This window comes from Cajanus cajan, chromosome 5 (assembly GCF_000230855.2).
Source record: "Cajanus cajan strain Asha chromosome 5, NIPB_CcT2T_4, whole genome shotgun sequence".
NCBI lineage: Eukaryota > Viridiplantae > Streptophyta > Magnoliopsida > Fabales > Fabaceae > Cajanus > Cajanus cajan.
The window spans coordinates 26,171,925-26,196,080 of NC_138521.1; the positions used below are offsets into that span (position 1 = coordinate 26,171,925).

The 24,156-nt window shown below is 33.3% G+C and overlaps 2 protein-coding genes across 2 annotated transcripts; one reads left to right on the plus strand and one right to left on the minus strand.

Annotated features, from left to right (window-relative positions):
- The first annotated feature begins 444 nt into the window (after nucleotides 1-444).
- On the plus strand, nucleotides 445-2,530 carry LOC109814120 (uncharacterized). Its single transcript, XM_020378471.3, has one exon. The coding sequence runs from the start codon at nucleotides 524-526 to the stop codon at nucleotides 2,450-2,452; it is 1,929 nt and encodes a 642-aa protein (XP_020234060.2). The 5' UTR covers nucleotides 445-523; the 3' UTR covers nucleotides 2,453-2,530.
- An 18,564-nt stretch (nucleotides 2,531-21,094) lies between these two features.
- Nucleotides 21,095-22,762, minus strand: LOC109814119 (GATA transcription factor 5). Its single transcript, XM_020378470.3, has 3 exons — nucleotides 22,558-22,762; nucleotides 22,104-22,421; nucleotides 21,095-22,016 (listed from the first exon to the last, which is right to left on the minus strand). The coding sequence occupies exons 1-3, from the start codon at nucleotides 22,669-22,671 to the stop codon at nucleotides 21,387-21,389; spliced, it is 1,062 nt and encodes a 353-aa protein (XP_020234059.1). The 5' UTR covers nucleotides 22,672-22,762; the 3' UTR covers nucleotides 21,095-21,386.
- Nucleotides 22,763-24,156: the final 1,394 nt, after the last annotated feature.

A 24,156-nucleotide genomic window follows, 5' to 3' on the forward strand; every position in this document is an offset into this window, starting at 1 on the left:
TGACAAGAAATTTAGCAAAATAAAAAATTGCACAAAAATTACTTATAGATTTTAAATTCGCAAAAAAATTACTTACAAATAATGAATTTATAAGAAATTTTTTTATAGTAATCTCTTTGATTTTTTTTTGTAAGAAATTTTTTTTACGATTTCTTGTAAATTTTAAAATTTATAAAAATATATTATTCATGAAAAAATTACTGAGATAACGTGAGAACAGTATCTTTTATATATTTTTATACAAAATTCATATAAAAATCAAATGTAATAAAAAAAATTGTAGTGGTACATATGTAAAAAATTATTAATGATTAATAACTATTATAATACTAGAATTAGCCTCTGAACGTTAAAAACAGATAAGAAGAAGAAAGAAATGTCCATAAACAGACTGTAAAGTTTTGCTACAGCTGTTCATAATTCACACTGCAAGCCCCACACAAACCAATTAACCAACACTTTAAATCAAAGGCAAAGTTCCCTTAGCAAGCACCACCAATTCTTAATTCTAAAACATCTCCAAATGGCTGCACACACACTGAGCGAAGCCTTCACCTTGTTGTTCCTTCTCATTTTCTCATCTCTCACCTCAATTTCGGAGCCATGTCACGTGGTGGACCAAGAAGCATTACTAGAATTCAAGAGAAGAATCACCTCTGACCCTTGGAAGCTGCTACATTCTTGGACACCCTCCTCTGACTGTTGCCACCATTGGGAAGGCATCGCATGTGGTTCCACCGGCAGGGTCACAAACCTCACGCGTAACGGCCTAGTGTACGACGCTGACATCCCCACAGAGACATACATGTCAGGAACGTTATCACCTTACCTCGGAAACTTGTCTAGTTTGCAAGTTTTGGACCTTAGTGACCTTAACAAGTTGCATGGTCCAATACCTTCTGAGCTGGCCAAGTTATCACACTTAAGGAAACTTTTTCTCCATTCAAACATGTTCACAGGTGGCATACCAGCATCATTCGAAAGGCTTTCCCATCTTGAGAGTTTGTACCTTGACAACAATCGCTTATCTGGTAATGTTCCTTCTTCTGTCTTTGCCTCGTTGAAGTCTCTTTCGGAACTTGGTCTATCTGGGAACAAGCTTTCTGGGAGGATTCCTTCTTCCATTGGAAGCATGGTGTTTCTCACTAGGCTTGATTTTCATCAAAACAATTTCCATGGCAATGTTCCTTCTAGCATTGGCAAGCTTGTAAATCTCAAGACATTGGATTTATCTTATAATAAGATTAGTGGAAGGATTCCTGAGTCAATTGGGGGTCTTTCAAAATTGGTTATACTAGATCTGATGTATAATAATGTCACAGGAAGCCTCCCTTTTTCTATTGGGGATTTAAGTTCCTTGAAATTTTTGAGGTTATCAGAGAACATTCTCACAGGAATTTTGCCTTATTCCATTGGTAACCTCAAGAATGTGCAAAGGCTAATTCTCGAGAATAATAAAATTACTGGGAAGTTACCTGCTACCATTGGCCATTTGACCAGCTTAACTGATTTATTTCTTGCAAACAATAGATTCAGTGGTGAAATTCCACCTTCCTTTGGCAATTTAATCAACCTGGAAACATTGGATTTGTCTAGGAACCAACTTCGTGGTGCACTTCCACCTCAACTTACTAAACTTCAGAGTTTGCAAACCCTAGACTTGTCATTCAACCCACTAGGACTAGGAAAATTCCCCGAGTGGTTTTCCAAATTGAGAGTTTTTCAGTTGAAATTGGCTAAGACAGGGATTAAAGGTGAACTCCCAAAGTGGCTATCATCGTCATCATTGGCAACCCTTGATTTGTCAAGCAATGCATTAACGGGGAAATTGCCTTGGTGGATTGGAAACATGACTCACCTTGCCTTCCTCAACTTGTCAAATAACGAGTTTCATTCATCACTCCCAGTAGCATTCAAGAACCTTTCTTCTCTGATGGACCTTGACCTCCACTCCAATAAGCTCACTGGCTCTCTCGAAGTTATATTTGAGAAAGAGGTTCAATTTTCACTAGGGCATTTCAACTCCATTGACCTATCCAACAACAAGTTTAGTGGTCCCATCGATGAGAACATGGGAGAAAAGGCCTCAATGAGTTCAATCAGAGTCCTTGTATTGTCACACAACCCATTGGGAGGATCTGTGCCAAAGTCAATTGGGAAACTGAGAGGATTGGAGATTCTGGACCTTGAGGATAGTGAGATCACAGGGAATATACCTGAAGAACTTGGTGTTGTTGACACGTTAAGAAAGATTAACCTTTCAAAGAACAAGTTAAGTGGCAACATACCGGGGAAGGTCCTAAATTTGAAGAGGCTTGAAGAGTTCGATGTGTCAAGGAACCAACTCAGAGGGAGGATCCCTCCACATAAGGCTATGTTCCCAATATCAGCTTTTGTCGGTAATCGTGGATTGTGTGGGCCACCACTTCCTCCTTGTAAACTTTATATTTAGATAATTTTCTGAATTAGTACTTCTGGAGGAAAAGTATACAAAATAAAAATAAATGAAGTAATTTTTGTTTGTAGACCATTTTTATTTTTATTTTTTATAGTTTGAGATATGATAGCAACACAACTGACGTGAAGTATCTCCGTTAATAACTAATTTTTTTAAGATTGATCAAATTTAATAAAAATAATATTTTTTATTGACATAACTCAAATTTAAAATCGTAGTAAAATAAATCAAATTTAATTTATGTATATATAAATATGTTTAATGGCCCATATGGTACTACAGAATAAAAATATATTGTTCGCAACAAAAATAGATGAAATTAATAAGTTTGTTCTAATCTAAATTTTTAATTAAAAATAAGAAATAAAATGAAACTATATATTAAAGTATTTTTTTTATCGGTCGAAATCGTGAAATGTACAGTCATTTCATTTTAGTCACGGCTCTTCTTTATTTTAAAAATATTACATACAAAATATATTATAAATTAGTATATGTAAATATAAATTTATTTGTTAAATACCTTTACATAATTTTAATATTAATTTTGAGTAGAATTTAATAACATATATCATGTGTCATTATATTTTATATATATTTATATTTTTTTATTAATATATCAATATATAATATATTTATAATATAAATAAAATAATTTTTAGTGATAATCTATAAAGGGTGTGTCACTGCAATTAAATTTTTTTTTAAGATTACATACAAAGTCCTAACGTAAGAGCATATCCCCCCTCAATGACGTAATATGACGGAGAATGAGATAGATGACGAGCAATTGCTTACCAAAAGCTGCATAAATATTGATGAATACAAAGTTTTTTACACGATTTTCAGTGAAGCACCACATTGATAGCCTACCACTGCACCAACCCGGTTTCCGTTATGAAATTGTGAATCATGGGTTAGGAAATTTAATTGGTAACAAAGTGAGATAGCACAATTGTAGGTCAAATGGCTGAAATCTTTTATTCCTTAAAATTAAGTCATTCTGTTCTTATTTATTTTAAGTATCTTTGTTACAAATGAGAAAGGTTTAAATGACATCAAAACTGGATGAAATCGGTGCATAAATCTATATTATATGTATTGCTTGAAAAGTGGTGAGAATAAGAAGAAAAAGCTATTATTGTTAGACCTCCAATTAAGAATGTATACAGTAGAAGAACAAGCAAAAAGCCCAATTTTAATAGGCCCAATTCTGTTGTGTGTATTTATTTGGGTCCAGTAGTATTAGTGTATGATAATTGTTATATAAAAAGGGGGGAAACGAAATAATTATGGTTAGGAGGCCAGGAGAATTGGAACAGTACGTTTTGGGGAAAGGGAGAGACTGGGCTCTCGACATCCTGGGCATTGTGCATTTTATTATGATTTGGCATTTTCGTGACAAAGCATAATTATAAAAGTGGTGTATTGGATTGGAGTTTGATGAGACTATTTTAGTACGAAATTTTAATCTAATATATTTTTTTAAAAGTTTTTCTAAACTTCTTCAAATGCAATTTGGAAGGGTTTGATGGAGGTTTATGGGCCAAGAGTCCAGTTACTAGGGTTATGGTCAAGAAGTTAGACAAGGAATAGACTAATGTTCAAGAAAAGCTCATAATGCTCTTTAGTTGAGCTATACATTGAAAGTCCATGTAGAATAGGATTGGGCCAAGAAGGCTTGTAAATATTTTGGATCTTGTATTTTGGATCAAGTAGTGTAGGATTTTTACTTGTTCGTGTATTTTCGAATTTGAGATGATTAGGATAAGGTAATTGCATGTGCATCTACATTTAAATGTAATTTAGTCTTACATTTAGGGTGAATTTGGACCCATGTGCCTCACTCACATGGTGTGACCGAAATTCACTCCTAAATGAAAACTAAATCACATTCAAATGAGAGTAGCACATGGGATTTCCGGGTTTCTAGGAGGCTTAGCACCAAATTTGAATTTTGAAATTCAAATTTGGCACCTAAGGTTTAGATTAACCATACCATGGTATAATTTAAACCTTAGGTTAGCTTAGCTTCTCTAGTATTTTTCCTTATCCTATAAATCTCCTTTGCTGTGTATTTCGAATCACTTTGGATATTGAATGAGAATTTCATCTTCATTGAGATCTAAATTCTCTCTAGCCGGAGTCACCAAGGAGAATTCCTTTTCCACCTCACCTTGAGCTTTCCTCTTTGTAGTTCTAGGCTTAAGCTTCTTCTACTTGAGAAGCTTGGATCACCTTGTTCTTCATTACTCCTTCTTGACCTAATTTTATCCTTGAGGGAATTTCAAGAAGTGTCTCAGATTTTTCATGGAGTCTAAGCACACCAAGGCTCCATCAAGTGGTATCACGAGCTCGGTTCTTGCAAGATAAGTTCACTAATTCTTTTTAGTGAATCTATCTTCTTTGTCTAAATCAATTGTTTTACATGTCTTGAGTATTTTGCTACCTAGATCTAATTTTTGCTTCATCAAATTGATAGATCTAGTTTCTTTTTCCGAAAAATTCAAATTGATTCATACTTTGCTTCATATGAATCATGATTTAAAAAGTGTCTCAGGTTTCATGTGCTTGTGTGTTTTGTGTTTGATTGAGTCTTCTTGATTTTGAATTTTATTCGGTCATATGCTATATTTGAGTCTTTGATTTTTGAATCCATCTGGTTTTGTCTTTAGAGTCATGTATAGTCTTTTACATGTCCAATACTTCTTAGCTATGCTTGTTGATTCGAAATTTGTTTGATGATTGATATGAATTTTGTTTTAACTAATTGAAATTGAGCTTTGGTGCATTTGATTTTGAATAATTTGAGTTCATGAATTACTATTAGATTATTAGTAATTCTCTTGTAGAGTTAGGTTTTCATTATGTCATTTTGTCTTCAAAATTTTCTTAAATTTTGAAATTCCTTTGTTTTCATAATGTGTTGATAGTTTCTGGAAAGTTCAACTCAAATTTGAATCTCAAATCGGGAAATTCATTGAACTAAACCGTGGCGCATTGTTTGAAATTATTGAAACAAGAAAAGCATGACAAATGTTATGTCATTTTAAGACAATTTGCATTACATTTAGAATTCAAATTTGAAATGTAAATTCGGCGTGCCTAGTTTAGCTCACATGGTCGAGAATGCTATTTGAAATTCAAAAGAAAAAAGGAAACTCCTATTGATTTACAAAAGTGATTAAAAAAAAGAAAATAAAAGAAATTTTCAATGAACAATCTATATATATATATAAAAAAGTTATATACAAGAAAAAGCCAAAAGGAGTTTTGAATTGTAGCATTCAGTTTGAGTGATTGGTGGCTGGAAAATTTGAGCAACTATTGTATTGATTTGCATTTGAGTCAATTTCAGTTTTGCTCATCTAATCTAGAACCAATCATAGGAAATTCTTTTGATTGCTTGCTATCCTTGTACACCTTTTAATTCTAGTTTGTCTATTTGATTGGCCTCTTTCAGTTGATCAATTCTTTACAAATTCTTTTAAAGTGTTATACTTCATCTTTGGAACTCTAAATGAGGAACAATGTGTGAACTAACCATTTGTAATAGAAGCTAGAACTACGAGGGCCATCAAAAGGAAACTAAGGAAGATTTGTGGAAGCTTTCACACTTGGTGATTTATTGGCTAGTCTTCACAAATACTTCAAACACTCATAATTCAAGCATTGGAGGCAAACTGCAGTTCAAAAATTAAAGCTTATGTTTCTGCAAAAAAATAAATAAATAAAACATGTTGAAAAAGTCGAAGTTAAGAAAATAAAGTTTCAAAAACCCACCAACAAAAAACCCAACTTAATAGCCACTGGATATTGAAGATCCAAATAAAGGATAGAATCGTCATACCTCTCTTATCCAAAAACAAAGCCACCACCTTCTCCCTAAGAAAAACTGACTGAGAGCCAAGAAAAGAACCAATAGCCATGTGGGTTACCAGACACCCAAGATCCAAAAAGAGGGGAAAAATGCTCATATCAAAGATCCCCAATCAAACCAGACTGATCATTAGGTAGTCAGAGACCCTCCGAAACAAAGATCTAGCTAAAGAGTAGCCTATTCCAACAACACATATGAAGCCTAAAAAGGCTCTTCAGCTTAAACAATACTCGAACTCCAAAAGAATCCCATTAACAAAGCTCACGCTTGGAGAGACATCATAATGCTCACATGGCAGAAACAACACCAGAGTCCTTGCCATCCCTCCATCCTGAACAAAGACACTTGAAGAGGCATCACAATATTCACCCGTCAAGCATAACACAGATTTTTCTACCAATCATTCACTCATCCACAATGAGACACCTGGAAAGGCATCACAATCCTCACAAGGCAGGAAAAACACTAAAATTCCTGCCATTCATTCCCCAACAGATGCTTGGAGAGGCATTACTATACTCACATGGCAGGAGCAACACTAAAATTGTTGTCATCCATCCCTAATAAAGATGCCTAGAGAGGCATCATAATACTCACACGCTAGGAAAAACACAAAGTTCTTGCTAACCTTCAAATTCAATCAGTAGAGACAAGCCCAAACTAGGGGTACACGAAGCATCTTCTGCCCGTCATCCCTAGGGCATCCTTCATTACAAATCAAGCAAACAGACGAGGACACCACCAAATTCTTCAAACGTAGAAAAATTAGGATCACAAGATTACGATCCTATAGAAAACTCCTTCGCCTACCAACACAAGGGAATTTCTCAACAAATCATCGACTCGAATCAACCATTAGACATCACGACTTGGGACGGCTGGAAGCCCTAATACCAGTCCAACTTAAAGAGGTTGAAATCAGAAGATACTCATTTCCTTCACTAGCCTGTAAAGAGGTTATAAGGGAAACATCACGACTTATACCAACTAGAAGCTCTAATACCAGTCCAGACCGGAGAGGCTAAGCTCAAAAGATACTCATTTCCTTCACTGGCCTACAAAGAGGTTATAAGGGAAACATCACGACTTGGGCCGGTTAGAAGCCCTAATACCAGTACAGCTTGAAGAGGCTAAGCTTAGAAGATACTCATTTCCTTACTGGCCTGCAAGGAGGTTATAAGGGAATCACCATGGCTTGGCCCGGTTGGAAGCCCTAATCCAACCTAGAGAAGCTAAGCTCAAAAGATACTCATTTCCTTCACTGGCCTGTAAAGAGGTTATAAGGGAATCACCACGACTTGAGCCGGTTAGAAGCCCTAATACTAGTCTAGCCTAGAGAGGCTGAACTTAGAAGATACTCATTTCCTTCACTAGCCTAGAAAGAGTTTATAAGGGAACCACCATGACTTGGGTCGATTGGAAGCCTTAATACTAGTCCAGCCTGGAGAGTAGGCATGGCAATGGGGCGGGGCGAGTATGAGTTTCATGATACCCATTCCCGTCCCCGTGACTCAAACCTATCCTCGTCCCCGTCCCCGTACCCGTCGGGTATGTGATTTTTGTCCCATCTCCATCCCCGTCGAGTATTGGGTATACCCGTACCCATACCCCTACCCGTAAAAAATTAATTAATTTTTTTTACAAAAGAAAAACAATATTTTTAGCTTATCTTTATGTTATATTACAATGATAATTGAGTTGTTTGTCTATCTTATATTTTAATCAAGAGACTTCTTTATAATTAAACAACCACAAATATTTCACATCATAGTAAACAACCACACATAATGAAAATCTTACAAATTAAACAACCGCAAATGTTGAGTAATGTCACAAATAAACAACCATAATGTTGAGTTGAAATAACAAAATAAATTAAAATTTTCAAATAAAAAATAGAATTCATCTTGCAAGTTAAAAAATGTTGAGTAATGTCATTAAGCTTCAATCCACCTATCATAAGACAATTCATAAAAAATTAGAATTGAGTTATGAATGAAAATTTTAAAAATTAGAATTGAAAAATTAGATTGGACTAATGAAATTGAAATCCACTTACAACATCTATTAATTTTGCACATGTTCAGTAATTCCACTTGCATGCAATACACCTGCATACAAAAAAGATAAACTTTAGACATGATAAATCAAATTGAAAATTTGTAATAAATATAATATACCTTCATCATCATATTCACTTTCACTCATTAAAGTATTTTTTTCTTTAGTGGCTTTAGCACCTACAAACATCAAATATAGAATATTAATTAGAATTGATACAAAATTACTAATTGACCATTAATGCTAATTTATTTTATTTTATTTTTATCAATTTACCTAGATAGTCTGAGTTCCATAGCCAACTTTTAGTACACATCAAAGCTTCTATGGTAGTATGATTAGGTCGACTACGATTAGGACTTAATATCTGACCACCGACACTAAAAGCAAATTCAGAAGCTACAGTAGTGATTGGAATGGCTAAAACATCCCTTACAATTGCTTGAAGTGTTGGATACTTCAACCCATTTGTTTTCCACCATGATAAGATATCAAAATCCGATGTAATAGGTAAACTATCTTCCTCCAAGTAATAATCCAACTCTGTTTTCATAAATGAAGTTCTAGCTTTTTTATTTTTTGCCATTATCAACATTTCCCTCCTCAAATGATGAAGACCCAAAAGAAGACCCTTCATTCTTCTTTGCTTGATATTCAGAAACCAAATCATAACACAATTGACGAATTCTACTAATTTCCAAATCACAATCAATATCATACAATGTATCAAAATAATATTCAAGCAAATCCATTTTGTACCTTGGATCTAAAACATAAGCTACTCCCATGATATCATGAATGACACTCCAATAACTTTCAAATTTCTTTAACATTTGTTCTGCTATATTGTGATGATTTGGAGACTTTACCCATTCATCTATTGCAAGTTTAATCTCACAAATCTTTGGGAAAAAAATGTTGGCAGTTGGATATTTGGATCCAGAAATTATTTCTGTGATATCATTAAACATTCTCAATCTCCCACAAACATCTTTTGCAAACTCCCATTATGATTCAGTTGGAAAACAAGTGTATTGAGATTTACGCTGCTTTAATAAAAAAAACACATCCTTATAACATAAAACAATATCAAGCATCTTAAAAGTGGAATTCCATCTTGTTGGATAATCTAAAGTTAATTTTTTGTTGAAAGGAATTCGCAATTGTTTAGATGTTTCTTCAAATTTTTCTACCTTTTTAGGTGTTGTTGTCCAATATACTACACTTTCCCGATTTTTTTCCACCCCTTCTTTTACAACTCCTAACCCTTCTTTCACAATCAAATTGAGGATATGTGCAGAGCAACGCATATGAAGCAAAGATCCATTATGAATTAGTCTATCTAACTGCAACTTGTCCTTAATTTTCTCAACCATGCTATCATTTGTGATACAATTTTCCAAAGCAATAGTGGATAATTTTGTATCAATATTCCAATCAAACAAACAATCAATCAATACTTTGCAAAGTCTATCAACTGTGTGAGGTGCAAGAACATAAACGAAGCTATATATTTAATCATATTGTCATATGAAAAGATAAAAAAAAATGCAAAACCAATTAGTGAAAAAAGCTATAAACTAAAGAAACTTTGCACTTCAAAATGATACTTTGTAAGGTCCAATTGCCATCAATATAGTGAGTTGTGATAGCCATATACCCTTTCTTTTGGTTGCAAGCAGTCCACATATCTGATGTAATTGCCACTCTTCCTTCATTTGTATCTATCAGCTTCATGACAACTTGTTTTTCATCTTCATAGATATCGAGTATCTCTTTCTTCATTGTATTTCTTGAAGGAAGTTGAAATAATGGTTGAATTGCTACTACAAATCGTATAAACCCAATATGGTCCACTATTGAAAGTGGGTATTCATGCAATATAATCATCAATGCAAGCTCCCTCCTTGCATTTTCTTCATTATAATTACCACATGCCAATTCTTTTTTCCCACGTCCTAAAACCTTAGAAAAAAACATTGTTTGTCCCCTCTTCCCACTTGTAGAAGCCTTCTTTAAAACACATATATCTAAATGGTGGTGCAACTGCTTTGTTCCATTCCTCGCTTCTCCTCCAAGCAATTTCTTAGAATAGTTACATTTAGCTTTATCCTTTCCATCAACTCTAATCTTTTCAAAATGTTGCCACACAAAACTTTTTAGCCTCCCTTTCTCTATTTGTGTTGTTGACTCTACTTGATCAGATGCTTCTGAAGGTGCTTGTAGTAATTCATTCATCAATGCTTGACCAGTACCAATAGAACCTTGACATGGAATTGGTTGTTGTGAAAATTGTGGGTTGGTTCTTGTGATGGTTGATCTTCATTATTCATTTTCTTTACAAGCGTGCAAGTTCACACAAAAATGATTAAAATACCAAAAGCAAACATAAAATATGAAAAGGAACATTTTAGTTGATAGTTAAAAGATGCCTCTATTTAGTATTCTTTAATTAAACCCAACATATAATTAAATATAATTAAAACAATCAACCTATTTGATTAAAATGTTTTAATTTAAACTAACATATAATTAAATATAAAATTAAAGAAATATAAAACTAAAGATACATTTTGTATTATATAAAATTAAAGAAATATCTTATTATCATTAAAAAAAATACAAGACCATAAACAAGTTAAAAACAATCCATAATATAATTCTTATATATCCTCAAAACACACACAAAACATCAAATTAAAATTTAAACTTAAATTCAAATTTAATTTAAATTTAAATCTATTAAAATTAATTTTCAATTAAATCAAATTAGCAATGCAAAACATTTGCCTAACAGGCAATTCCAATCTCCCCCAGCAAACATCTATCTACACGAAGCTGACTGGGTAGAAAGAAAAATTAAATAGGAAAAAAAAGATACAAAAAAATGCAACCGGGGTAATGATGCCCGAAACAATTGAAAATGATAGTGATTAAAAGGCTTTTTTAGCCAAATATTATCGAATATTGTTGAGCGAGGAGCACCCAACTAATGCTCTCAATTATAACATCCGCAAGTAGATGTTTTATAGTTGCACAATCTTCAAATCTCGTGCGGTCGCAGGAGCTTCCAATAGAACAAGAAAATGCAACGTCGGATCCCGACTATTCGAAAAATGCAAACTGAAGCACAAAAAAATGCAACAAAAAAGGGGTGAACCAAGCACTTACACGAAGGAAGAAGGAATCAACCAAAATGGAGACCCTAGAGAGATTGAGAGAGATTGAGAGAGAGATATACGTACTAGTCGTGGTGAGGGAGTCACTCGAAGGAAGAAAGCACAACGTGTAACAGTGCGAATGGCTGGTACGGTGCTAAAGTGGCACGACAGCTACGGCCTTGGTCCCTTGGAGGCTGGAGTGGTGTAGTGCGGCTCCGGGATTTGAGATTGAGTCTCAACTCTCAACACTTTAACCCTAACTCCCAAATGCATATGGGGCAAGGATTTTGAAATGTGGCACTTGTAAGACAACCTTAACATTAGAGGCATTAATTTTGAAAATGTTAAAATTTTTTAAAATAATTAAATCGGGGACGGGTTTTAAATCTGGTAAGGGGATGAGGACGAGTATGAAGTGGGTAAGTATATACCCGTACCTAGTTTATTATATCGGGTTTTACCCGTACCCGTACACATTCCCAGTCAAACCGGGTATTCCCTATCAAAGTCAGGACGGGTTCAGGTATTACCCATGGGTACGGGTTTATTTTTCATCGATCCTTACTGGAGAGGCTAATCTTAGAAGATACTCATTTCCTTCACTAGCTTATAAAGAGGTTATAAGGGAATCATCATGGCTTGGGCCAGCTGGAAGCCCTAATACCAGTCCAGCCTGGAGAGACTAAGCTCATAAAGTACTCACTCTCCATAGTAGATTTAGAAGAAATCTTCACCTCACCACCGAAAAAAAACCAAAAAAAGCAACATGGAGCATCTACACGGAGATAGAAGATAAGGTGGTACATTTTTCCATCCTCATTCCCCAATGGAGTACACAACCCAACACTCAGTTACTCCAAAGAGTAAGGATACTAGAAAACCCATTTATTCAAAGGAAACAATGTGGAAACACCTATATGAAGAGACCAAGAGAAGACACGGATGAAATGTCTACATCTTTACTTGCCTTTGGAAAAGCAACACATGGCCATCCAAAGAACAAGTAAAGAGGGGTAGCTGTAAACACTCAATTTCATCTGGGATACTTGAACTAAGGGCAAAAGGGCTACTAAACAAGACAAACTATCCTTGAGGGCCCAACAAACAATCAAAGCATACCAGAATAGCAATAGAAAGCTTAGAAACTCAAAAGTAGGGTTTCAGGTGTAGAACGAGCCATTCCAAATTTTGTACAGGTCATTCCAACCAGTAGAAATGGCCTGAGAAATATAGGCCAGAACGAGCTATTTCCAAACTGGAATGAACCGTTCTGGCCCATAAAATTTTAGTTGGGAACGACCAGTTACAAAATCGGAACAACCCATTCCCAACCCAAAATTTGGCCTGTAACCCTAATTGGGAACAGCCCATTCCGAATCCGAAATGGCCCATTCCCCTTGCCAGAAGAGCTTTGCGTTGGGCAGCAGTTTTATTCTGATAATATCTCTTGCTATAGACCAAACATTGACGATCTGACCATTGAAGTTAAAGCTCAATTTATTGAAAAGCTTTCACTGAAATTTCAACATAAACCAACAGTTAATGAATTCTCTAGAGGCCCTGCACTACAGCTGGAAAAGAGTAGTCTTATACCAAATAGTGTTTTTGCTCTGATAGTATCTCTTTCTAAAATAATAATTTCAACAATCCGACCGTTGAAGTGGAAGATCAATATATTGAGAGAGTACCATCAAAAATATCAACTTGATCCAACGGTTAACGAGTTCTTTAGAGATCCTACAGAGTGCCTTAAAAAGATTGTATTTTTAGTTCCACATCGGACAACTCTTTTCAGCTTTTGCCTCTTAGATGGCTATATAAGAAACCCTCTAGTCAAGGGATTAGACACACCTTAAGCTGCATAGCTTCCCCTCTCTTTATGTAAATCTTTGAGTGATAGTGAGGCTTTTGTAGAGCGAACGACTGGCAAAATGTGCCCCACACGCGTTTACAAATATTCCCTTATAAAAGGCTTGCTTCGGAGGTTTTAAATGTTTCTCTTTTATTTATTGTTTTTATTTATTTTATTTATTATTTTGTTTATTTCTTTATTTATTATTTCATCTATTGTTTAATTTATTTATTTATTATTTTTTATAATTCTTATATGCAATAAATAAATAATCATGTAGATAATAGGTATTTTTGTCCAGTAAATAATTAATAAAAGGGGTAAATATTTAAATTATTATTTATCATTATCCTAAATTCGTCATAGAGTACCGAATTAGGGCGTTAAAGGATGTCTAACACCTTTCTTATACGTAATCGAACTCTGAATCCAATTCTGGCTATAAAGGCCATTATTGAATTTTGAAAACCTTTTCTTTTTCCGATGTTTTGAGTAAAATGTCAATGGCGGCTCCTTCGAATCGTTTCAAAAACTGTTGGTTAGGGATTGTTCTGGTCTTCAGGTATTCCCTAACCGTTGAGATTTTCAAATAGAAGTCAAACCATCTATAGGTAAGATCGGAATTTTTCGGTTTCTGACAGGAACATATGAATTTCACTCCCAACACACCACTTTTTGCTCATGGTATAATTGCAAATAATCTACTTCCATCCTAAACCTATTATTCATTTTCCTATGTAGACTAGTTTAAAATGAGAATAGTGAAAAAAAAAAAATAAGGCCAAGGAAGTATTTAATGGGTATACCTCAAATAGGTGAAGCTATGACATTCCCTTTTCGAGAGATTGTTTTAAGCGGTGTGAAGGGGAGAGTTATGTCGTAAGTGGTGGTTAGAGAATAAAAGAGAGGTTTGGAGAGCAACAAGAATTTTGAAAGTGCAAAAATGAGGAAAGTGACATTGAAGCCATTTCTATAGGCAAACAAAGATAGGTCAAAGCAAATGAAGCATTGTGCATGCAATATCAACCCATTTTATGCAATAATAATGTATGAAAATCCTCACCATTGGTTATACAACACATGGCCTACAACAATTTGCAAATCCCAAGCAACCAAACACATTTTGATGTACATTTAATGCACTAACACCTCATCAAGGGGTGGCGCTAGAGAAAGGTGATGTTCTAGTAGGGGCACCCCCATGTTAAATGCTTAATATTCCTTCACAAAACATTTAACATCCCTTCTTGGTTTGAAAATCAATTGGCTCCCTTATGTACCCTCCTTGACTCAAAATTGACTTGGCCTAATCCAGTAGTTAAGGCAAATTTGACTCGATCTGATCCATGAATACGTGATCGTTGAAATATGATCAACACATATAAGCCTTTTCGCACTTACCTACTTGAGGCTTTGGGGTTGTGTATCATCCTGGGTCGACCTTCACCCGATCCATTAGCTAAAGATAAACTCTATTTTCGATTAAGTTAGTCAAATCTCGATACTGGCTCATCAAGCCACCAAGTCAATCTATCACTAATTGGCTTGCCTGGATGCCTTATTTATGATCATTAAGAATAGAGGTAATCATACAAAAAATTTTAAGTTTCATCCTTTTTTTACTTGGAAACATAATTCACTTAGGAATAGGGATGGAAACGGGGCAGGTATGTAATTTCCGTCCCCATCGAGTATCGGGTATACCCGTACCCGTAAAAAAATATTATTTTAAAAAAAAAATACACAATAGTTTTAAATTATTTTTTTATTATATTATAATTATAATTAAATTATTTCTCTATATCATATTTTAATCAAGATATTTCTTAATAATTAAAGAACTATAAATGTTTTACATTATAATAAATAATTACACATAATAAAATATTAATTTTTTTAATATAATTCAATTGGGGACGGGTACGTACGGGTATGGGGCGGGTATGTATATACCCGTACCCGTATCCGTACCCGATTTAACATATCGAGTTTTACCTGTACACGTACCTATACATGTATCCAATAAAATTGAGTATTTCCTGTCAAAGTCGGGACAAGTTCAAGCATTACCCACAAATACAAGTTTATTTACCATCCCTATTTGAGAAGAATATATAAGGAATTTTTTTGGGTTGGGTACAATAAGTTTTACTTTTTAATACTCTCGACATGGATAATTGCTAAGTTTGTTCATAAAGTACCCTTCATACCAAAACAAAGGTTAAATAATAATGAGATATTTATAATTATAAGTAGAGATAATGATTTGAGGCAATTATAAGGTATGGAAAATGCAAATAATAATTTTTAAGTATGTATCTAAAATAGTAAAATGTGCTTGTAAAATTAAAAAAAAAATCTCAATTTTCTATTCACACATAGTAAGTAACCTTTTCTTTTACATACCAAAAGTTGGACGATAAAATTTAAAATTTATGTTGAAAATCAATTTAAAGTAACATGGCCACGTCGTAATCATACTCTCCTTTGCTTTAATTTTGAATGCTATAACTATATTATTCTTTCACGTTGCCTTTTACCCCGAAGTGATCCAGAATTCAAACTCATGTAGCGGGCATCAATAGCATTTAAAATTTGAACTATTGATCGTTCTTTTCTTTCTTCCCTCTTTGAAAATGAAATGCAGCCTGACACCCCCGCATAACGAACTTTAAATTATAATTTTACAATATGCTTTCCCCTACTATATATATATATATATATGTTTGTAATTTAATTTATGGAGAAGTGGAGAGTGAAGAGTGAAGAGGATATACATTATGCAGTGTGCAGCTGGAATCCCTGGACGTGGAAACTGATATTATAGACGTTACGGAAGTGGTTGGGAACGGGTGGGATATTGTCATCACGTGATTGCCACGAAAGAAACTATTAAGAGTTTTATATTTTTGGTTAGTTTGATTTTGGTGGAACAAGAGGCCACAAGTTTTATAGCCACTTCTGCTATCATTGTCGTATCAGGACATTTCTTATAAACTAATGCTTTGCCCAAATATGCTTTCTTTTCTCCCTCTCACTCCTACTACTATGTAACGTAATCATAACCACATTTTTTTTAACATATTCCTTTTTTGTATAATTAACAATGAGATCAAACATTATCTCTCTCACTCTCCCTTTTTTCGGGTACGTTTCAATCCTTACCATTCATCATTCAAGCAGTATAATTTACAAGGTAAGTAGCTTTTACATTCAAAAATTAAAAATTACTTTTATCAATCATGTTATATAATTGTTAAAAAAATATGAATAGAAATTACGATGACATTGATATATATCATTAAATCTTATTTAAAATTAATACTTATATATTATATTTATAATGACATTTTTTATATAATATTAATTTTTAATAATATAGAAAGCGTAAATCAATACCGATGACAATATTGCATTTGAATAAAGATAAATACCAATATAATACATGATAAATGTATTTAGTGGGAGATTTTTTTATACGATTGAAATACATAAAAATGAATCATTAAATCTTACTATAAATAATTACAATTAAAATACACAAATTATATGTTTTCCAAAAAAAGTTATGTGGCTTATATATATATATATATATATATATATATATATATATATATAAAAGGAGGATTCAAATAACATCAGTGCAACTTTTACTTACACTACTCAATAACTTTATATTAAATATGAATTTTATAAATTTAATCATTAAATTGAAAAAATTTTACTCTTAGATTATATATACAAAATTTTATATTAATCCAAAATGATTTGATACTTCATTCTTATAAAACAAAATTGACGTAATATATACATTTTAAAATATAATAAAATATGAACATTTTGATTACTTTCAAGTTATTGTTCAATTTTAATAAAATTTGATATAAACATATAAAGTGATATGAACTTTCAATCTAACGGTGAATTTACAAAATTCACATACTTCATAAAAGTTACGTCGGTATCGTTTGAATCTTTATCTTTATATATATATTATAAATAATTATATATTTACTTCTCTCACTTTTATGATAGTTCTTTCATTATATATATATATATATAGAGAGAGAGAGAGGAGGATTCAAACGATACCGGTAACTTTTATTAAGTGTTACACCGCTCAATAACTTTATATTAAATGTGAATTTTAAAAATCCAATCGTTATATGATCTAAGTGTAATGAACTTTCAATCTAACGGTTGGATTTTTAAAATTTACATTTAATATAAAGTTATTAAGAGGTGTAACACATAGTAAAAGTTATACCAGTGTCGTTTGAACCTTTTTATATATATATATATATATATATATATATATATATATATATATATTAATATTAGCAGCCCCAATATATAATTTTGTACGCATGCTTTGTAAAACGACAACATTCCTAGACTAAACATTGTATGACATTGTCAAAGTGAAGACTTAAGTGAGATCGGCGGAAAACAGTTAACAGTGTGTTTGACTTGAGAATTATCATTAAATATACATCGCAGAGGGAGCTTATGGACGAGTTCTTTTTCAGTTTTAAATTTAAAACGAGACAATGTGTAGTGATGGCATGTAAATTTAACTAAAAAAATTCTTTTTTTCCAACCATAAGTCTTGATGTCAATAGTCCATTTTAATGTTTGTTGGACTGTCACGATTTTGTCCTTGAAAATGAGTCTCAGTTAGTTAAAGAAATAAAATATTTATAAATTATTCTTAATATCGACTCTTATGTGATATAAAACTTTTAGGTACAAGAGTGACCTAGATTCTCCTTCTAATATTAATCTCTGTTGACATCTTTAGAGTTACCATGTCAGAAATATTGTATGTTTTAACGCTTTTTTGGACTATAATAATTTTATTTTTAGAAAGGTGTCTTGGTGAATTATAGAAGGAAAATATTTATAAACTATTATAAATCTCAACTCGTAAACAATGTAAAAAAATTTAGACATACAAAAAAAATTTATTTTGTAAAATTAACTTTAATGAAAAATAAATTGACAGTGATGGTTTTAGTAGTATTAGATTTGAACCGGTAATTACGAAAAAAAAATTGTTAGAAAAAAAACAACTTACATATAAGTGCCAATATATTTCCTAAAGGAAATTTAAAAACTTGCGAATACTGTTAAATTATATGCGCCAAAAAAAGAAAATTCAAACATCACGCCTCAAATTTTGTTTCGTCGTCATAATTTTTATAAATAAATAAATAAATAAAACATCACACTCCCATCTACACTTTCATTTTCCCCCTTCGCCCAACGTCTTCCTTCTTCCGCAGTTTGTTTAAAAAAAACAAAACAGTTGGTGCCGTACGAGGCTAGTTGTTGCACTGAATTAATTCGTAACTTCCCCCAATTACCTTAAATTAAACTAAAGTTGCTTCCTAGTAGCAAATTTCTAATAACAATAAGATTATTTGATCAATGGAACTCCATATTTTACTTGTACTCTATTTATTAATTGCATTTATTTATTTTATATTTTAAGGTCCATTGGCAAAAATCAAAACCTAAGAGTAATTGTTTCTAATTCTTTATTCTTTATAGCAATCAACCTAAGCAGCTAACGCCAACAATAGCACTAAACAAAAAGGTAAGTCGATTCTTGTTAGGTTTGTAAAACAATAAAACACCAATCAAGTGATTTATTAACATTTAAAAGTAATTAAGTTACCCAGATCACACTGGCGCATCTTTCACATATAGGTCAAATGAAAATGTCTGGTGGAAACTTTATTCACCATATAACTGACCTGTTCGTTGCATTGAATATCAATTTGAAAGATGACCTACTAAGACAAACTATACCAAATATAGATACTTATTTACATAATCAACTCTCGCCAAATACACTTAAGTTAAACCAATTTAGAAATCTTGGGTGCGTAGGTTCAAATGCTATGTGAAACCCTCAGCCCTTTTATGATGTTATATTGGTTTACCTTTGGCACACTTCTTTCTAACGTGATGAAGAGTCCATTACAATTCATTTAGATGAATACATGGTATTCGGGAACGAGATTCTTGCGTTTCATGAAATAACTATATTCAAGGACTAGAAAGTAAAATATGTTTGTGCTTATTATTTTATGAGAGAAAAATATATACACACTCATTGTTGGGTAAAAGAAGGTGGGAATTTTAGTGGAGGAAAAACATTTTAATTCTGGGTAAGATAAATGTTTGGTTTAGAAGGAAAGCAAAGAAGAGGGGCGAAAAAATAAATAAATAATTTAATATTATATGCTTAAAATAGTAACATAAAGTTATAAACCCTAATCTTCAAATTCAAAGAAGAGGCAAAATTGAGTGAAGAGTAATTTTAGACAAATCCCTCCTCTCTCTTTCATTTCCGTTAGTCAAATATCGTAACATAATAACATTTCTTCAATTTATTTTAAATCATAATGGATCATAATTTGATTTCTTTTAATTGAAAGAATCACGAAAAATAAAGATTGAAAAAATCAATTGTCTTGTAATTGGTTTGGAATAAATAGGTTTGCGTGCTTAGGACATAACATATGGTTATACTGTTCAAAGCTTTCAGTCGAGATTTATCTATGAAGTTTAAGCAAAATTCTAGCAAGAATTATACGTGTCCCCCATTCGTATAATATTTGAAATACTTGTCATCTATTTTAACTCCAAGAAATCCCTCTTTGGTTTTGAAGTTGTTATAATCTTGTGTTTCAAATAAAACTTTTCGGTTGACTTCAACACTCAAGGATCATTGGAAAAAAGTTTAGACATACATATCATAGTCATGGGACCCTAGAGATTCTCCTCCACAGAGCATAGTGCTACCACAACAAAGCTAAAACTTCCGAATCCAGTACACCATTATCTATACGTGTAACTGCACCAAACTATTTTATTATGAGCTTCCAAAATACCTAGTATGATTATTGTGACCCTTTCTCGCATTTTGTGAAATGCACAAGTTCACTTGATTGTCACCTTGCCAAGTTAGGTGCAAGATAAGATTGTTACGTGGGATCCATGGCAGGTGGAATGTTCTTTATATTTAGGAGTTCTCCTTTTCATAACCGCAATAATTAAAATTACAATATCACTTTATAATGTCGTAAAGATATTATTACCCACTCTATTTCATTGAGAATCACATATTCAAATTTTCCGTTCTCCTTTGTCATTACCACTCAAACATGGTGAAGGAAACTTCAAAATTCAAACACCTTGCTTTCTGGCTAGATTTTATTTTGCTATTTACTTTTCCGACCACAAAAAAAGGGGTAAAATAATGGTAAATAGATAGCATCTTTTGGACGTGTCGAAAGGATAAAGATATGTCATGAGGACAGCGCCAAATAAAAAATTCAAAATCAAAAACTGGTTTCAGCGATCAGAGGCTGTGCCCCGTCGATTAGGCAGCGCCAAAACCTAGTTAAACACAAATGTCCAAATCAAGGTTTCGAATTTCCAGCCCCAAGCACATTTCTTTTGTTTGAAGTGATGGCGAAAGGTTCACTTCATGGCCCGTTCCACCACCCTCTTGCGTGCAACTTCCACATGATTCGGTTTCAGTACAACACAAAAGCGTTTAACCAGTTATGTGTTCCTTCTTTCCATTCACAAAGTACATGCTTTCCAACCAAACCTCAACAGTTCCAAACACACCCACAACCCTATCTCACCTCGTCACACACACATAATTAAAAACTCCATAAAATTCTCATAAAAAAAATTAAAAAGTAAAGTAAAAATGGTCTTCAATAGAAAAGCCTCCTAATCTAAGTCCTAATCAATAATAACATTATAATGTCTAACAACTAACATTAACACCTACCGCACCCAACCAAGGTTAAAATTTAAAGGAAAAAAAATGTACACACTAACTCAGGCCCCACTGAACCGGGTCCATTGCTCCAACCTAGTCCTTCCCTATTCTCTTTCTCTTTCTTTTTTTTTTTTTTTTTTTTTCTAACCGGAAAAAATGCAATAATATCAAAAACCGGGAACCAAAGTTGCCGAACCGGAACCTGAACCGGTGTCCGGTTCAACCACAACCTCCTTCTTCCGCCGCATCTCCAGCACCTTACGGTGGTGGTTCGAGTGCAACTCGCTAGAGAAAGTAGGGCTACACGCGGGTCTATATTCGGGTAATAACCGACCCGACTTGTAGCGAACCCCACACGCGTTGCAGAGAGTCTTCGCTCCGAGCGGTCCGGTTCGCCACTGGGGGGTTTTCTGGACGCCGCAGTGGCTGCACCGCCGCGCCGCCTGAGCCGCGCCGCCGTCCGCGGCGGCCCTTTTCTTGGCTCTCTTCTCCTCGCAAATTCGCGAGGGGCTGGAGGGCGAGGAAGAGGAGGAGGAAGAAGAGGAAGAGGTTAAAGTCGATGACGTGTCGGTGAAAGAAGGTGACTTGAGCGGCCAAACGCGAACCCCGGTTCGTGTTCGCTTGCTCCTGGCCTTGGCCGGAACCGGGGTTTTAAAAGCGAAACCGGTATTCCCCGGTTCCGGTGCCCTCTCCGAGAGGCTTTCCGTTACGGTTACCGTGGGGAAGGAAACGGAGTACTCCGCGAAAGAATCTTCAACGAAATGAGACAACCATTCCAAGTCGGCGACGTCCTCGGCCTGTAATAAAAACAGGGACTTTGGTGAAAAAACTTAGGAAAAAATGGAAACTTTGAGGCGAAAATGAAAAGGGGAGTTAGCACTGACCGGAACAGTGAGTTCGCTGTTGAAATGGTCGTTGAAGGAGGGATTGTGATTGTGATTGTTATTGTGAATTTCGTGGTTGTGCCTCTTCGGGGAAACCGAGGTAGAGTCGTGGGTGTGGTTGTCGGGTTCTTCTTTTTCGAGGAGCGAAAAGTCGAGGAGGTCGTCAACGAAGAAGTCGTCGCAAGAAGCGACGACGTTTTGCACGTTTGGCGCCGCCAACTCCTCTAGGAGCGTTTGGGGACTCACTTTCAACGCCGTGTCTTTCCTCAAACTGCTCTTCAACGCTCCTTCCAAACACTCCATTTCCGTTTCCGTTTCCTAAAATCAAACAAACAAACAACAACGGTTTATTATTTTCCCCGAAAACTGAAAACCAGATACTTTGAGTTTCACACAATTTTCTCGGTTTTATATTATTAAAAGCTTTTTTTTGTTTTTTTTAGTGAACCGTTACCTGAGAGAGGAGAAGAGGAGTTAGGGATGATGGTGGTGTGGAAAGTTGAGGGGTGGTGGAAGAAGTGAAGGGATGAAATTGAAAGAGAGGAAGATGTTGAGTTTGGTAAAGCATTGAATGAGGGCTGAAATGTGCCTCTTTCTTACCCCCCAAAAATGAATAAATAAATAAATAAACGTTATATCTCCCTAATTTTACTTTCCGTGCTATATCAGTGTCGCCTATGTTCTTGTCTCAACCCTCTGCATTATGTAATTTGTATTTATACGTAATCAAAATACGTAACAGTAAATGCTCATTAATAATAACCAAATAATATATGAGAGAGAGACTTTAATATATCATACTATGATATTTGAATCATCCTGGTTAATCCTCTAATGCTGCTTTGTGAGGGATCGAAGAGAATTGGAAAGAAAATGTGAAAATTTATTTGGTAAAAAAAATGAAATAAAATTTGTAATTATTTGATAAAATAAAATCAGATAAAAATTAATATTTATAATTACTATTTTATCTTTTCTTTATAATATATTTAATGTTATAATATATGATTGAATCACAAAGACAATTTTGTTATCAACTTTTATGTCTTAAAATTCTTTGCAAATCTTGGCATTACCAAAAGGCAAAAATTTTAGTTTCACAATAATCATTTTGCTTCTTCTCTCCAAAACACATCCTAACTGTATGCAAAAAAAGATGCAGGCGTTTTTTTTTAAAATATTTAATATAACTAGAAATATATTTAGTTATGTTTAATTTTAAAATAATTCTTTATTTTCAAAAGTTGATTAAAAATTAAAATTACTAAATGATTACTTTTAGAAAACAAATTGAATTATCATCCCCTACCAATTCAATCAATCATGTTGGATTTGATTGAATTGAACTCGACTTAACTAAATAATTCGAATTAACTTTCATTGGTTCTGATCAATTTTTGAAGTCAGTGGGTTCTTTCGAGCCCATAAATACCCCACTCATTGACTATTCACTTGTAATGAGTCACTCTGGAAAAAGAATTGGTGGATAAAATTTTTCAATACCAATTTAAATGGAAATTAATATATAGACTAATTTTCAAATTTTAAAAAGAACAAAAATGGTCCCATGTGTTTTAAACTTGCCGATTATTTGGAATAGGAGTGACTTACATCAGAAATTTGAAGAGTGTCCAACGAAATATGTGGTCTCTCATATATAAAAATATAGTTCATTTTATTTTAAGTAGTTAAAAATAAATAAATGTAATAATATATAATTATTAATATGTAATTAATAGTATAGTTATTAAAATATTTAATAATGATTGATTTTACGTCACAAATAATTAATAATGTAATGAGATTGTTGATAATCACAATGTGGTTAACTATGTATGTTTGTAAATATGATTAAATTTATTTTATAAATGATTAAAAATAAATTGACATAATTTATATTACTTTTTATTTTTATTATAAAATTTAAATAAATAATTCATCGAGATTAAAATTTTTTTTAAGATAAATAAATAATCTTGAATTTCTCTTTCTTTTTAAAATTATAAATCAATGAGATATTTAATATATGTTTCTAAATTTTTTATATTTCAAA

Coding starts and splice junctions, on each gene's coding strand:
- LOC109814119 (XM_020378470.3), bottom strand. CDS start 22,671: ATGCTTTACCAAACTCAACATCTTCCTCTCTTTCAATTTCATCCCTTC. Junction 22,422..22,557: donor CTCCTCTTCTCCTCTCTCAG/GTAACGGTTCAC, acceptor GTTTGATTTTAG/GAAACGGAAACGGAAATGGA. Junction 22,017..22,103: donor ACAGCGAACTCACTGTTCCG/GTCAGTGCTAAC, acceptor TTTTTATTACAG/GCCGAGGACGTCGCCGACTT.
- LOC109814120 (XM_020378471.3), top strand. CDS start 524: ATGGCTGCACACACACTGAGCGAAGCCTTCACCTTGTTGTTCCTTCTC.